Raw genomic sequence first — 17,367 nt, 5'->3', positions numbered from 1 at the left:
AGTTTGTTAGCCGCACTCTACGTTTTCTATATGTGAATGGTTTCTCTTTAGAGATATTTTTTGGGCAACTAAATTTGAGACCTTTTTAAGCTTGCATGCTAATCCTAACAAGAGTTTACTCTTTTTTTGGGGTCTCGTTGGCTTCTCCCAATACATTATCTTTTCATGAGCTCATTTCGTAAACTAGACTAATTGGTTTGCATACTCTTTATCCTGCGCTAGTAGGTTACAACTCAATCAATTTGTCGTCTAGAGTTTTTAGGTCTTGTAGACTTCTCACTCACATTTTTCCAATGTAAACTAATCCAACATCGTGAAATACTATGTACAACTTTATGAAAAAGATGATATTATAGATGTCATTTTAAGAGTAATGATAGCATCATACAGAGATGATTATCACCCAACTTATCAACTCAAATATAAACCGTTAGTAGTATTTAGAGGATTCATAGATGGATCCACCAAAAATTGTCCAATTCAAGGCAATGAAATCAAAACTTGTATAAATCATGCAGTAAATAGTAATCTGTGTATAAAACATGCTTTGGGTGAAATGAGATAAAAAAGGAACCAGCAATGAAAAATAAAATAAAAAAAAATAAAAAAAATAAAAAAAGAACAAGACATTGAAACAAAAATATAATGGCTAAAGCAGCAAGACTCGACTTTTAACTACCTAATGTCACCTATATTTCCATGCACGAATAAATATAATGGACACTTTTTTGAAAGAGGATGCCAATCAAAATGACATTTCAACATGAACTCCAAATATAAACTCCATTTCAAAATGAGCCCTTGTTTTAAATATTTCACAAACCTGAAGGTTAAGAGTTGGGTACATATGAAAGGAAAAGTTGAGTGTTAAAATTTAAAATAAAAAAGGTAAATGAAAAAGGAAGCTACAACTTGAGAACCAGGCCAATTGGGCAATGATCACTGCCCCCCACATCAGGGAGTATGTAAGACTCATGCACCTTCTCTGCTATTGTTCCCGATACAAGAAAATAGTCGAGTCGCCATCCTGTTTATTAGAGAAAAATGATTCATCCACCCTCGAAAGTTACCCCAAATTTACCAAAATGCTGAATTTTAGGACAGCAGAGCAAAGGAGAGAACACATAGATAAAGTAATAAAAACAGATGCAGATTGAGTTTTTACCTCTGTTGGTTTTGCGTCCACCATGACGATAACCCCAATATGTATACCCAACAACATCAGGGTGTTTTCGTCTAAATGTATCGACAAACCCCTTTTCCAAATAGCTCGTCTCGAACGATTGCCTTTCTTCGTCTGTGAAACCAGCACTTTTTCGGTTTCCCTATTCAATCCAACCATACATGTCCAGTAAGTAAATTGAAAAAATGCAACAGAAAGCTAATTGTACAAAGCACAATATGAGACTTTGAATGAAGCTCCTTCACAGAGCACTAAATTTGATCACTTGCCGCAGGATTATAGATGTCTATCTCTTGATGAGCACAATTCAGATCACCAGTCAAAATCACCGGCTTCAATTTTTCCAACTCCTACACAAGTTGCTACCAATAAATGTTAATATATAAATTAAGGAAACCGAACCATGTAACATTTTAGTTTTACGCACTGAACAATGTTTATACAAAGTGCTTCATAAGAATGCACATTTGACCAAGAAGTACTTCAAAAGTACTTATAAGAATATAGAACATTTGTTACTCAAAGTGCTTATACCTAAAATATGTTTGCTACAAGCACTCCTTTGGGTGCATCAAGTTTTACTTCCATAAAGTTGCGAATCTTCACATAATTTTACATTTCTTCCATTGAAATCAGCCATTGGTTTTAAAGCTATGGCTATAAGCTAGGAAATGGAATTTAAGGCTTTTTCCTACTGGCCAAATTAGGAGTTGAGACCTACACCAATCGTTTTCCACTCATAAGAAATGTTTTCCATGAAGGCATTGATAGCTGAGGAGCTGTGAATTAAAGGGAATTAGTGAAGGACTTTTTGGGTAAGAAATTAGCTCTTTACTGTGAATGGGGAAATTCTCCCACTCCACTCAATCTCATTGCCTCGAACTTATTTCTACAATCTCAATGCCTCAAACTAAAACAAGAATGGTTCAATCAACAAAAGAATAAAACCTAAGATGATAGTTACAAAAAATATGATTAATGAACGCCCCAAAGAATCATGAAACTTCACACGCCCTACAAATCTAAGCATGGTTCAATGGATAAGACACCAATTTACCATTCAAAAGATTAATGGTTCAATCCCCCACCCGTTGAACTAAAAAAAAAAAAAAAGACTCCACCTTCCCGAACCTCCTCCAAAGATCTCTAACCCCTCTCGAAATTCTACTATTCCTCTCATCAAACTCCTCACAAAATAGCACCAACTTTACTGAGACCAAACAGAAAACTATCTGCCATTCTACTGTCATCTGCAAATAACACATCATTCGGCTGTAGCACAAAAGGAATGTTGCTGATACAGTCTTGGTTGTTCACTCTCCCAAAACTTGTCGAACAAACAACGCACAAATGTGTTTATCCCCCACCCAACAATCCTCCCAAAAGTCATCTCAAACTGTCTTTTCTAAAATATGGAATAATAAAGGAATAAAATGAAAGAATAATAATGCGTACTTACCTTCATATAATTACTGAGAGATGGGTCCCATTGGGTAATTCTGTATGACTACAGGTGAAATCAGAGATATCAGTGCAAGAGGCATTCACATCAAAATAGAGCATAAAATCAAGCATTCATTTTATGATGAAATAAATAAGGCTAACTACAATTGGGAAGTGAATACCAGTCTCTTCAATCCGTCTCCAGAATTGGGAACATAAACATTTAGTAAATAAAACGATTCAAATTCCACCATCACAAGCCGCCCTTCACTATCATGTTCTGATATGCCTACACCATATCTGACTGAAATTGGCTCTATCTGAAAAATAAAAGGAAAAGATTTGAAATGCATAAAATATGATGGCAATATGAGTATCTACAAGTGTCCGCAGGTAATAGTAGCTTTGCACTGAAATAATTTCTTTTTTAATAAATAAGAAATCGGGCTTTCATTGAAGAAAACATGAAAGAACCTAGCAGATAAGTAATCTAGTCCAGAAAGAGTCTCCAATCATGTAAAATAAAATAAGAGCAAGCAGATAATTGCAGAAGATGAAAAATAGAACCTAGTAGTGAACTAGAGCTCCCTATGGTCTCTCTTACCACCCCCCCNCCCCCACAAAACCCTAAGCAATCCTACTGTTCTGACAAATGAAGAAGGAACTCCCAACAAATTGCAAGTCAAACACGTCAAAAAAGAGTCCTCGAAGGTACAAGCAAAATTGCACCCCCAAAGCAAGTAATCAAGTACCTTCCAACAAAGGATAACAAAACAGCCCAATCAATGAAGGCATCTTTCTCAGAAATCAATCAAAAGTATCAACCTTTCCATGGATAACCTGTCAAACAAAGAACTAAACTTTCATTGGAACTTTCACCTTCCACAAACAAGAAAAGACCAACTCCCTGACTGAAGTAGGATTTAGTAGCCATTGAAAGAATGAACTACAAGAAAAGCCCTTAGTAGGGCCATAACTCCAATAACAAACATCCCCTTTCTTTGACCTAAGAGCAATCCACTCCATCAACGATAGGACAGCCAATATGTCTGTAGTCTCCCTGCCGGAAAGTGGACAGTGAAAACCAAGTCAACAAGGGCGAGCTCTTTGAGGACCAGAGATACTAGCCATGAAATGGTTTTTAATTGAGGATGGATGATATGAATGGGGGGGAACAAAGAGTAGAGAGAACCATCCCCCACCCACTAATCCTCTCAACAATATGTATCCTCCCATCAACCACAAAACAGTAGACCAAGGAAGAAAAAGATGAGAGGAGAGAAGATATGTCCTCATTTTCCTATAAGTGCCTTTGAAATCACCCAACATTCACTTGAAATGATAGGAGGATGAGCGTATTTACTCAAAATAATCCTATGCCAAAGGGAACCAAACTCAAGAGGGAACTGTCAAAGCCATTTAGTCAGTAAGACAATGTTACGAGCACCTAAATTCTCCAACTCTAACCTCCCCAAGTGATAAGGATCATGGTGTTCCACAAGTTTCAACTGGACCTATTACACGATCCAAGACCAAAAAGATTCAACAAGCGTTCATTCTTCATCTATAAAATTGGATAGGCTTGGTCAAACCTCTATTTCATGTGTTACAAGCTAACTTGAATATGGAAGGACTCTTTAGAACTTTGGAAGTCAACATTTGCAAGATTTAGAAGTGGAGCATGGGGTTTGGATTGATAATATATTTGAAGGCTTTATTTATTATTTTAATTCCATAACTTCTTGTAGTGACCATTAGACGGGTAGTGGGGAGTTACCAAACTTATAAATCATGGTCATAACTTTTTGGAGTGGACATTTGAAGGGCAGTTGGAAGTTACCGAACTTGTCAAGCATGGCAATAATTTTTTTTTTAGTGGGCATTTGAAAGGATTTGAGGTTTCTTTTGTGAGAGGGTATAAATACCCACAAAATAGTACATAAAAATCAGATTATGAAAGAATGAAATTGAGCTCTCGAGTTAAGATTTTCACCCTTGGAAATTTGAGCATCATCTTGTCATTTCTAAGGTTTCAAGCAATTTTTGTGGTAAATTGCATCTGGACCATTCAATCAAGTCTTGATCAAGTTTGATGGTAGAGTAACTCAATTTAGAACAAGATTTCAAATCTTACTTTTAAATCTTTGATCTTAAGAGGTGATATGAATTCAACTACTGACCCTTTGCATGTACCCGAAGGACTAAATACAAGAAGCAAGGTCAAGAAGATTCAAGAGGCCTATACATTGCTTCTTCAAAGGCTAGCTAGTGTACAAGTTGAAACAAAGACTTTTGAGCTAAAAAAATCTTTATAGCATTAGCATATCAAATCAAGAAAATAATGGAGTAGATGACATTGGAAAGTGATTAGAAGACTTTGTCTTTGGTAGTTGAACTACAAATTAAGACAATTTATGTATGCCTTATTTTCTTCAATGTATTTACAAGTTTTATTGGTAGTTGTAGTTTGTAGTTGGTAGATGAACTTCATTATGTTTGGGTTATCTTTTTGGCCTATTTAAAGGCATGTAATATTCATGCTTGAGCATCATTGTTGAATACAAACAAAACCTTTATGTTTTCTTGATACCTTTTTTGGTGTTATTCTTTTTCAAACCTTGCTTTAGGTTTAATGTTTAAACCGATTCATTGAATTAGTTTTGATCCAAGATAATTTTGGAGTGAGTCGTCTTGGAATCTAAGAGTGACCATCATAGATTTCAAGTTCGATCTAAGAGTCATTCATCTTCTAACCAGCTCTTGGTTGGAATCAATTCGTTAAGTTAGCTTTCTTTGTGAACGTTTGCAAAGATTCTAGAAAGACCTCTAGCTTTGCAAAATCCAGCATGGTTGGCGTTTATCAAGAGGTAATCTAATTCTAGCCTTTATCTCTTGGTTGATCCAAATGTTGGGTAAGGAGGCGTTAATTTTTTTGATTAAAGGGTTCTTGTTCAACAACCGCTTGGACCGTTGGGCTGAGAATTAGGGTTGCCTTATCGCCAAGGCTCACAAGCCTCCCCACCTTCTTCCAACTCACGAGATGCACACATTTTGTTGTGCGCCGAAAGCGGAACAAATGTACTCACAACACCAAAATCACTCAAGACATACAATATTGCACTCAAAAACTTGATCTTCAGAAAGAATGGCATTATATAGCCTTCTGCTAAACCTAAAGATAAACTAACAAGCCTAAAAATATTAGCAAGACCTTGAGAATAGGTCTTGGTCCTAGAGAATAGGGCTTATGACAGTGTTTAACAATCTCCACCTTGTCATAAGATCTCCAAGTTGATAGCGAATTTGGTTGCTACCACGTCAACACACTACTCCTTCCTTCCGACGTTGATGAGATCCAAACAATGGCAGAACTTTTCACGAGCGATCACCTTTGTCAACATATCAGCAGGGTTATCAGCAGTTCCAATTTTTAGTAAACGAATATCCCCTTTGCTAATAATTTCTCGAATAAAGTGAAAACGGACATCAATGTGTTTTGTACGAGCATGATGGACTTGATTTTTTGACAAGCAAATAGCGCTCTGGCTATCACAAAATACATATATGTCCCTGCAAAATACCCAAGTCATTGATCAAACCATGCATCCAAATAGCTTCTTTAAAAGCTTTCGTTACTGCCATATACTCTGCTTCAGTGGTAGACAATGCAACAGTAAACTGCAATGTTGAACGCCAACAAACAGGTCCACCAGCCATAGTAAATAAATATCCCGTAGTAGATCGTCGCTTATCCAAATCACCAGCATAATCAGAATCCACAAAACTAGCTACACAATTGTCAAGATTAAACATTTCTTGTTTTTGAAACTTAATACCAACATCAATAGTGCCAAGAATGTACCTAAGAATCCATTTTACAGCCTGCCAATGCTCTTTACCAGGATTATGCATATAACGACTCACCATGCTTACTGCGTGTGAAAGATCAGGTCGAGTACACACCATAGCATACATCAACGCACCAACAGCATTTGTATAAGGAATGTTCTCCATATACCTTTTGTCATCGTCAGAACTTGGACACATGGAAGCACTAAGCTTGAAATGAGGAGCAAGTGGAGTACTAACGGGTTTGGTTGAATCATTCAAACTAAATCTTGACAATACCTTGCGTAGATATTGAGACTGAGTCAACCAGACTGTACCTTTTTTTCGATCTCGCTCTATCTCCATTCCAAGTATTTTCTTTGCATTGCCTAAGTCTTTCATTTCAAATGTTTTAGAAAGCTCATCTTTGAGTTTATCAATCTCCACCTGTCTCTTTGAAGCAATTAACATATCATCAACATATAAGAGCAAGTAAATAAACGATCCATCATCGAGACATCGATAATACACACAATGGTCAAATTGACTATGAGTATACATATGCTCTACCATGAAATGATCAAACCTTCTATACCATTGGCGAGGGGATTGCTTCAGCCCATACAAAGATTTCTTCAATCTGCATACTAAATGTTGTTGTCCAACTACTCGGAAACCAACTGGTTGCGTCATATATATTTCTTCTTCCAAATCTCCATGCAAAAAAGCAGTTTTTACATCGAGTTGTGCAAGCTCAAGATTAAATTGAGCAACCAAAGCCAACAATATTCGAATCGAAGAATGTTTTACCACAGGTGAGAAAATTTCATTGTAATCAATACCTTCTTTTTGTGCGTAGCCTTTAGCCACAAGTCGAGCCTTATAACGTATACCAAAAGGGTCTTCCTTTTTTGCAAAAACCCATTTACAACCAATTTCCTTCTTACCTTTTGGAAGCTGTACCAAATCCCAAGTTTGATTTATCTCCAATGATGCTATCTCCTGATTCACAGCCTCTTGCCAGTGTAAGCTATCCGGGCTCTGAATAGCATCTTTGTAACTGTTAGGAACTCCATCAATCAAAGAGAAAGCATATGCTATCGTATCATCAAACCTTGCAGGTTTTCGAATTACCCTTCGTGGTCTATTCTTGGCGATTGACTCAGGTTCCTCCCCTCTTTCATTTACAAGGCTTTGCTCCTCAAGACTTTGTTCTTTCTGTTCTAAGACATCAAAGTTATTATTTACCTGATCAATAGGTTCTTCAGTAGAAGCAACCACATCAGGAGAGAACACCACCTTCTCCACCTGCTTCAATGCCTCGTCATTATTTTCAATTTTCAGCAAAAACATTCCAGACTCATCGAATGTCACATCTCGACTATTAACAATCTTACTTGTTTCTGGACACCATAACCTATAGCCCTTCACACCTTTGCTAAAGCCCATAAACTTGACTTTTTTTGCTCTAGGATCCAGCTTTGAGTCTGTCACATGATAATAAGCAGGACACCCAAACACATGCAATTTATCATAATCACTAACAGGACTACCTGACCATACCTCAAGCGGAGTTCTCCCACCGTTTCCAGAAACAGGTAAACGATTCACCAAGTGAACTGCATAACTGAGAGCCTCAGCCCAAAATGCTTTACTCAATCCTGCTTGAGACAATATGCATCGAACCTTCTCTGTTAATGTCTGGTTCATTCTCTCAGCAACTCCATTTTGTTGTGGCTTACCAGGAACAGTGAAGTGTCGAACGATCCCTTCATCTCGGCATACTTTAAGGAATGGATCATAAGTATATTCTCCCCTGTTGTCTGATCTCAGCCTTTTGATTTTCCTATCCGTCTGATTCTCTACCATTTTCTTCCACTCTAGGAAGATTTGGAGAACCTCGTTTTTGTGCCTCATGGGATACATCCATACTCTCTTCGAGTAGTCATCAATAAAGGTGACGAACCACCTCTTTCCTCCCAATGAGACATTCTTTGTAGGACCTCATACATCAGTGTGAACATAATCCAAAATGCCCTTTGTTTGGTGTATAGCTGTACCAAACTTCACATTTTTTTGTTTACCAAATATACAATGTTCACAGAAATCAATTCTTCCAGTTGTGGCACCCTTAAGGACTCCTTGGTTCACCAGTGTTTGAAGCGCCTTCTCACCCGCATGCCCGAGTCGCATGTGCCATAATTTCGATATGTCTTGTTCTTTCGAACTTGCCACAGCAGCATGCCCAATTATTGTGGTTCCGTTGAGGTAGTATATGCTACCTCTTCTAGTTTCTGTAATTGCCACCAAAGCTCCACGAGCTACTTTCAAATTCCCTCCTTCCAAAATGATGCGATAACCACTCGCATCCAAAACGCCAAGTGAAATCAAATTTTTCTTCAAGTCAGGGACATACCTCACCTCTTTGAGTTTTCGTATAACCCCATCAAACATCTTGATTTGTACTGAGCCGATTCCCATTATCTTGCAAGTACTATCATTGCCCATATAGACAACTCCACCATTGAACTTTTTGGAGTCCAAAAACATCTCTTTGTTGGGACACATATGATAGGAGCACCCAGAATCAAGAATCCATTCACTGGTTTGGTTGACTGATAGGGAGATTGTCAAGGCATCATATGTATCAGTGTCGTCATCTCTAACCACAGTGGACTTCGACCCCTTCTCTTTTAAGATCGAACAATCTTTTTTCCAATGGCCTTTCTGTCGACAATATGCACACTCATTTTTATCAAGTTTTCTCCAATTGTCAGATCTACCTCTCGACTTTAATCGAGACTCTCCACATTCGTTCTTTTTCCAATTAGAAGTCCTTCCATGAGCAGTGAGAACATTTGAGCTAGAGCTTTGATACGTCTCCTTTTCCTTTTTTCGCATCTCATTGTTTATTAAGGCATTTGAAACATCTTCAAAATCAATATTAGTGATTCCATGTAGTAGGGTCGTTACTAAAAACTCGTAGGTTTCCGGCAAAGAGTTTAATAACAACAACGCCTTGTCCTCGTCATCAATCTTAACATCAAGATTGAGCAAATCAGTGATGATTTTGTTAAAATCATCCAAATGCTCAGCCATTGAGATGCCTTCCTTGTAGTCAAAACGGAAGAGTTTCTTCTTCAAATAGAGTTTATTTTCCACACTCTTCTTCATATATTTCACTTCAAGCTTGTCCCATAATTCTTTCGCCATGGTAACCTTCATAAATGGATATTTCTGATCCTTGCCAAGACAGGATCGAATAATTCCACAGGATTGTCGATTTAATTTCGTCCATTCTGCTTCTGTCATGTCTTCAGGCATTTCCTCTTGGAGAGAAACATCGAGGTCTTGCATGACCAGCAAATCGCAAACTTCGCCTCGCCAAACACCAAAATTATTGGTTCCATCAAATTTCTCTACTTCGAGATTGGAACTCCACACTCTCGATCCACGTCGTGATGGTTCTGCCATTTGCAATAATTAATCTGGATGAAACTCAAAAAACACAATTCTTGAAAATTGAATTTCAAGAGAATAAACACGATTGTGAGCACGTCTAATGGTCGATGAGGCCCAAGCTTTCACAATATCCCAAAATACCACAATAAGGCTCTGATACCACTTGTTGTGCGCCAAAAGCGGAACAAATGTACTCACAACACCAAAATCACTCAAGACATACAATATTGCACTCAAAAACTTGATCTTCAGAAAGAATGGCATTATATAGCCTTCTGCTAAACCTAAAGATAAACTAACAAGCCTAAAAATATTAGCAAGACCTTGAGAATAGGTCTTGGTCCTAGAGAATAGGGCTTATGACAGTGTTTAACACATTTTCCCTCTTCAATGCCCTCCCACAAAAAAAAAAATAATAATAATTAAAAAAAATCCCTCATAAGTTTGTTGATATAATTGCAAATAGCCCAGAGGTTTAAAGAGAGAGAACAAATAAACAGGGATGCCACTCAAGACAATGTGTATGAAGGCCAATCTTCCTCCCTTTGAGAAAAAAAATGTCTTTTTCAAGCAGCTAGTCTTTTATGAACCTTCTCTAAGGTGGAATCCCAAAAGGAAATGGATCTCGGATTATTTCCAAGAGACAACCCTAAGTAAGAGGAGGGAAAAAGCCAACCTGACATCCCATCAAGTTTTAGAAACTTGTACGATTTAAGTTCTTTTATGGATATCAGCTTTCAGGTTGCTCAGTTGAGAGATATCCATTTGATGGCCAAGGAGTTTCTTTTCCTAGCTCTCTTGTGAGAAGGTTTGGTTTTTGCGTCTACAGGGGATTTATGTGATTTTGTTCCATGGGGCCTCCTCTCTAGGCTACTCAATCGAGAGATATCTACTTAGTTGTTGAGGAGCTTCTTTTCCATTGGCCCTTTTGTGGGAAGCTCAATTTTTGCGGTTAGTGGGGGTTTGTGTGATTCTGTTCTATGGGGGCTCTAGTTGGAGAGAGGGGCCATAGATTTTTTTTAAGGGGTTAGAGAGATCGATGGAGGATGTGTGGACCTTGTTACGTTCCATGTCTCTTTGAACCTCAGTTCTTACAAAGTTTGTAATTATCTTTTAGTTCTCATTTTGCTTGATTAGAACACCTTTTTGTTTTAGTTTAGCTCCATTTCTTTGGGGTTGGTTCTTTTATAATCCTTACGTTCTTTCATTTTTTCTTTATCACGATGGCGGTGCAATATTTCACTAAAAAATGATGCATCTCAATAAGGGTAATAAAATGCACCATTTGTTCATTACTCAGCTTACAAACCTTGATTAGTAACCTACAAAATTATCATCTGACCCTACAGGATTATTGCCTACCTCTGCAACTTATAGAATCAAGAAACCCATAGGCTGTTGAGTAGCTTAAATAGATAGCTACAAAGAACTGCCTCAAAAACATTTGAGTTTACATTTTGCTTATTCCTCATCTAGCAAACCACATAACCCTAGTTACAAGTTAAAACAAAACTCATTAGGCATTCATTAAGAGATAATTTTGTCCAATTTGATAATATATAGACTCCAAGTCTCCAAGTTTCAACAAGCATATCAAACAAAAACATTGTCTCAAAAAAACAATAAATTCCTTGATCCACAATGAATACATTTTAAGAAGACTGATAACTCTTCCCCTCTCAATACTTTTGAACCTTGCAAGACTATGGTTTTGCCTCACTAGCTTTCATAATCAAATAATTTATAGAATATTAATAATAGATAACCACAGAAGCATAATCCAGTACTTGATCCATAATATAACATTTTAAATGATCAGGCTGACATGTTTTTCTACTCTTTTCTTTGTTGTACACAAAATTTTTGTTAAAGTATGGGAAAAGGAAACCATACCCGGGATATGATTGCAGTTCCAGAATAACCAAGTTTAGAAACACTGCACGTCCAATAGGTATAATGATATCCATCCATGAGAGAGTTTTTAATTTCTAATACGTCCTTCTCCTGCAGCAGAAATTGACATGTAAACTCAACTCCAGACTCTAGTTTATAGAGAAAGAAAGCATAACATTTTTTATTTTATAGCAGTAATAATAAGTGATGACTATTGCTAGAATAAACAATTTAAAACTTAAACCTTCCACCCTTGCCCTCCAAAACCGAAGTCTACTAAAGGTGAAGTTACTGAAATCTGCATAACTCTATACTTGAGCTAAAAAGTGTTTTGCTAACATTTGGGGAACATAGCCTTTACAGCTTACAAGCGATTAGGGGGCTTTTGGAATTAATTAAAATAATAAACCAAACTTTAAATTTTAATGATAGGAATTAAGTTAGACGTTAGAAGAGATTTAGAAGAATAATGAATAAAGTTATTAACTTCCCTTCTTTCTCAAAGAGCATTTCATCCCTTGCCACATTTTTTTTCTTTCTTGATTTCAACAGGAAGCATACATCTAAAGAAAATGGGCGAAGCAACAGAACCAACTATGAGATATGGTGAAATCAGTGCTAAGTCTAAATACACGAGCATTATTCATTTTATAGTGAAATGAAATTCCACCGGGAAAAAAAATATAATCTCCACAATAGTTCTTACTCTATGTAGAAAATAAATAAGAATTATTCTACTTGCCTGCAATTTGGTTTCCTGTAAACACAATATATCAAAGTCTTCCCTTTCAGCTAATTCCACGGCTGAAAATCCCTTAAGTAAGGCTCTTAACCCATTGACATTCCAAGATAAAATTTTCACAGATTTTGTATCCTTGGAAAGAGGTTTAGGCCTCATGGTTCTAGGGTTGTATGCTATCCAACCTTTTTGAGGTTTCTTATGAGCAAGAACAGTCCACGGCTCCTTTTGCATCAACTCTACTCCATGCTCATGCTTTACGATGCTGGAATCAACTTCTGACAATACTTTTTTCTTTGTTCTAGATGGGTTACAACCTACAAAGATATAATTTACGTAAGAAAATTTGTTAGTCAGTGTACCAGTAAACAATGAAAGTACTTAAAGTGCAGTGTATTTGAGGTTTAGAAGAAAAAAAAAAACAATACTAAGAAGATAGAGGTGTTCAAAGGATAGATAGAATCAGTCGTTGCACCACTTGAAAACTCACCAGATTTAGCTGACTGCCTCTTCTTTGGTGTTAAGAATTTTGTTTCAGCGGCCTCAGTTTCACCTTCAGAAGGTGATACATTTGAATCTCTCTCTGTCTGTTGTGATCTATAATCTTCGACTGCATCAATAACACTGCCTACAACAAATATATACTCAGTCTTCTCACTTATTCTACACTTCAATGAAAATGGAGGATTAAGACAATAAATGCAAATAACATTCATGTGAATTTCTAATGCAAAATTAACTAGGATGGTATCTACTCTAGTCATGTTAAGTTACAGAGCACTACAATTTTGGAAGAAAGAAAATGCAGTTTTCGATAATAAATAATGTATACCGACTGTTTGATTCTCCACAAAACGTTGCAGCGCAATTACAAGATCATGCTTACGCCCTTTGGCTAGAATACCTACACTTCTGTAAAATGTGAACATCATTTATTAATAAGAAACTTAGTTAGAACTCTATTACAGTCTAAATTTGGAACTGGGTGCCCTTGAGCTGAAACACTGCAGCATATATAACCCAAAGCTCAATATTCAAAACAAGATTCCAAGAATTCTCCATCGGAGGACACATCAAAACAAGTTACTTCAAAGATAAAGCTCCCATTACCTTAATGTCATTCTCAGTTCTTGGACCGTCATAGCTTCAATTTTCGACGGGTCATCCTTAAAACTTTGAATGTCCACTTTACTGTCGTTTTCCTATATATGTCAAACACGTGATCTGAATAAAGAGTAGAGGCATAGAAGGTGAATGAAATACAGTACAAACCAAAAGCATCCCACAACCTCAACAATAATCTGACTGGAATTTGTTTCCAGACTTGTATCTTTTCTTGTCCCACCGGTGGTTGTATTGTGTGTGGATAAATTTACAGAGAGTCGATTCAATGCCATTGCAACTGTTTGCAAAGGTAACAATGTTGCAATTCTGAACCTACTCTGGTTCACTGCAAGGCTACGGCGAGCCCAAGTTAGTTCAGCTGACCAAAGAAACAATTAAACCATTGCTAATAGTAGTAGTAATAAACCCATGTTCGCGTTGTGAAGAAAAGAAATGGGCGAGGCGTGTGAAGGATAGCATTTAGGTATAAACATTTAAACAGAAATCATGGAAGGAAGAAAGAATTATAAACAGAAAAGCAATTAGGGGTATAAGGGAAAACCTGGAGGGATTAAGGAAACTCCGAAACCCAAATTGGAATAGTGAGTTCATGGAGAAAGAAAGGAGAGGAGAAAAGAAATGTATACAGATGAGGAAACAGAAATGGAAGCGGCAAAGAGGAGAGGAGGGGAAGAAGACAGACCGAGACGGAGTGTATGCCGTGTTTCTCCTCACTGCTCACAAATCCGATTTCTTTACTCCAACAACATTCCGATTCCGCGAGGGAGCAGACGTGATATTCCTTGCAATCAAGGTAAGAACATTCCAGTGATTCCAAAGTTTTTGTATCCCTGGGGAAGATTTTAGTACGTTTGAAGTAATAAATAAAACATGGTTTATTTCAAACATTTCCCATTTTATGCTTCTTTCAATTTTCCTATTATTTTTTTAAATAATGGTTCTTATCATTTACAAGTATGTACAATATCAGGATAATTCACAAGACAATACATAGATGCACACACATCTAACATTTTAAATTAACATTGAAAATGGTGGTCATCCAACCCCAAAACTCTTACTCCAAATCAAACATAAACAATTAGATTGTGTGGTTCTAAACCTCTTAAAACTCGCATATACTTAGTAATTCCTAGCAAAATACCTTAAATTAGCTTCATCAAATATAAGTTTAGCTTAAAACAGGGAAAGTTAGGAGTGAACTAACCTTAAATTGAAGGAAAATTGTCTCCTAGTAAAAGCATGTCCGGAACCGTCAGTCCAGTCTTTTCTTTTGTACATAAACTCTCATATCTTTGTTGTCAAAACGGTCAACTATTTGAATCATTGTATTGAAATTTTCTTTGAAATGAATGATTATGTCTTAATGTCTTTTCAAATATTTTTCTTACATTCATGTTATCGTTTTGAGTCACGGCTCATTGTAAAATATTGGGTCGTGACAACATTGATATTGACTATTAATCAAAAGATGGTTGACCATTGACTCAGTCTAGTAGACAAAGTTCACAACCCAACATTCGCGTGTGCCCGGCACACTAGAGGCCGAAAAATGCATTCCAGCCCATGAAGTCACGCGATCCAAGCGTTAAACCCTTCCACTCAAAATCAACTCGCATCCTCACCATGTATCAACTTGATCCAAGCCAACACCCCAGACGGCTTGCACACGTTCTTCACATGGCTTACAAAGCATTCAACCAACCAATCACTCTCACTTTATAATGTCGTTTACTGTTGAGACTGATTTTTTTTCATTCGATGACCTAGGTAACTCGATCTTAATCTTGAGCTAACCATGAACTTCTGTTTATTCGGAATTATCCTTAGATTTGCATGGGTGAGAGTGGCTCAAGTTCGCTGACTCAATAGGTCTCCCATTTCAGGGGTAAGACTGGGTAAATGGCTCGGGACGTGGGTTGCAAGATGGAATTCACTCCTACCCACTTTTAGGGATAGAAGAGAGGTAGTTTCTTTAAGTACTGACTTCAGGTCTTGAATAAGGGGCCCCACCCTCTCATGGGCCTGAGAGGGATCCGGTTTACTGGTTGGACCACAAACCAATTGTTCATTAGAGGATCAGTGAGACATAAGAAACAAGAAGTAACTTCAAGGGTAAAACGGTAAATTGACCCAGCTCTAGTTACGAACAACCTGTGAAGGATCGACTTACTAATCATAGTTATATCAAATGGATAGAAATATATCTATAGTGAGGGGAGTGCAACTACTAGGCTATAAGTGGAATGTCCTAGTAGTTAACGAATGTTGGTTACCAAGGTTAATGAGTTTAACCGGTTAATCTTGGATCGTTGGAGCTCATGATCTATTGGTCCATTAGGTCCCTCTGCTAGCTCATATCGGGTTAAACCATAGAACAATGTGAAGAGTGAGTTCGAAGTGTTCGAATTCAAATTAGGGAGAATGCGCTACATATATACGATATATTTAACCGCATTTTTGTTTTATTTACGAATTAAACAAAAAGAGAGAATCTGAGATATTTAAATAAGATTTAATATCTTAATCAAATATGTGTCGGAATTAATTGAAATTGTCATTTGAATTAATATTAAATATTAATTAAATAGTTTAATTAATCATTTAATATTACTTTAATTTGAAATTAATAATTCAAATTGATAGTTGAATCGAAATGGAGAAAGTCACTCCATTTAATGGAAAAATCCATGTTAGTGGAATTTTGAGGTGTCAAAATTTGGTTTAACCAAACTTGCATGCTGCCAAATAAACCCCACAAATTTGAGTGGAATTTTGAGTGTCAAAATTTGGTGATCTCAAATTTGCATGAACATGCAAACATGACTCTATAAATAGAGTGATCATAATACATGAAAGGTCTTCTTGTTGGTGAAAAACCTTGAGAAAAACTTCTCACAAACACTCTTTTCATATATACAAAATCCCTCCCAAGTTTAGTCACTCACCGGATTTCACAATCTCGTTTTAAGGCTGGAGGATAGTGGAGAAGACACTAGTGGTGGTTCGAAACCAGTTCGTGAGAAAAAAGGAATTTGAACTACAAAAGGTTAGTATTCAAACTCATTAAGTTTTAATACTTATGAACATGCTAGTTATTACTATAATTGATGTTCTAAAAATGCATAAGATTCAAATTGCTTCCGCATGTGTTATAATAACACCTTCAGATTATACACTAGTAAGAGAAGTAGAAGACATAATGTGTTTTAGGGAAAACCCTGGACATAGAGAAAAGTATCCTCAGAGCTTGAGGAAGGTTAGTTACCAAACAAGAGTTTTCAGAGAGTTCCATAGGATCCTTTATAAGAACTTGAGAGATGCACATGCACAAGTCAGTATGAGATATCACTACGAAAGGAAACGTGACTTGATCAACCATAAGACACTATAGGAGCTGGCCTAGGTGAACATAGAGGACTTATGCAAGGAACCTTTACCTTCAAAAGAGCCTGCATTTAGCTCAAATGAGTATTAGTACTCAGGCGAGCTACATGACAAGTTGTTTTGTTTTGAGGAAAGACCTATGTTGGCCAATTGATAGGTAATTATGAGACCATTCTTGGTGAAGTAGTAAGGATTGTAAGGATCTCGACAAGTTCAGGATACCTCTTATGAGGATCAAGGAGAGAGATATATTGAAGACAACTACTAGGAGCAATCACGAGGAAGGAAAGTTTATTGATAAGTCTTT

At 36.9% G+C, this 17,367-nt stretch overlaps 1 protein-coding gene across 6 annotated transcripts; it reads right to left on the bottom strand.

Annotated features, from left to right (window-relative positions):
* Positions 1 to 756: 756 nt before the first annotated feature.
* LOC111471891 (DNA-(apurinic or apyrimidinic site) lyase, chloroplastic) lies at positions 757 to 14,536 on the bottom strand. Of its 6 annotated transcripts, XM_023117559.1 has the most exons (13): positions 14,215 to 14,536; positions 13,838 to 14,006; positions 13,659 to 13,750; positions 13,381 to 13,460; positions 13,039 to 13,176; positions 12,552 to 12,865; positions 11,810 to 11,920; positions 2,809 to 2,946; positions 2,643 to 2,690; positions 1,453 to 1,533; positions 1,166 to 1,325; positions 894 to 1,027; positions 757 to 858 (listed from the first exon to the last, which is right to left on the bottom strand). In XM_023117559.1, exons 1-12 carry the CDS (start codon positions 14,262 to 14,264, stop codon positions 906 to 908), a joined length of 1,503 nt encoding a protein of 500 aa, XP_022973327.1. In that variant the 5' UTR covers positions 14,265 to 14,536; the 3' UTR covers positions 757 to 858; positions 894 to 905. The 6 variants fall into 6 exon arrangements, with proteins under 6 accessions (XP_022973327.1, XP_022973330.1, XP_022973325.1 ...); XM_023117562.1 differs by having other exon boundaries at positions 757 to 1,027; positions 13,838 to 14,031; XM_023117557.1 differs by having other exon boundaries at positions 757 to 1,027.
* Positions 14,537 to 17,367: the final 2,831 nt, after the last annotated feature.

The sequence above is a fragment of the Cucurbita maxima genome, unplaced genomic scaffold (assembly GCF_002738345.1).
Source record: "Cucurbita maxima cultivar Rimu unplaced genomic scaffold, Cmax_1.0 Cma_Scf00060, whole genome shotgun sequence".
Classification (NCBI taxonomy): domain Eukaryota; kingdom Viridiplantae; phylum Streptophyta; class Magnoliopsida; order Cucurbitales; family Cucurbitaceae; genus Cucurbita; species Cucurbita maxima.
The sequence above is the reverse complement of the archived record's forward strand: the minus strand, read 5'-3'. Positions and strand labels throughout refer to the sequence as shown.

Excerpts from the sequence above, each read along its gene's own strand:
- LOC111471891 (XM_023117557.1), bottom strand. The coding sequence starts at position 14,264 with ATGAACTCACTATTCCAATTTGGGTTTCGGAGTTTCCTTAATCCCTCC. Across the intron at positions 2,947-11,809 it reads GAACTGCAATCATATCCCGG|ATAGAGCCAATTTCAGTCAG; the intron begins GTATGGTTTCCT and ends TTTATTTTTCAG. Across the intron at positions 1,534-2,642 it reads CTCTCAGTAATTATATGAAG|GAGTTGGAAAAATTGAAGCC; the intron begins GTAAGTACGCAT and ends CAACTTGTGTAG.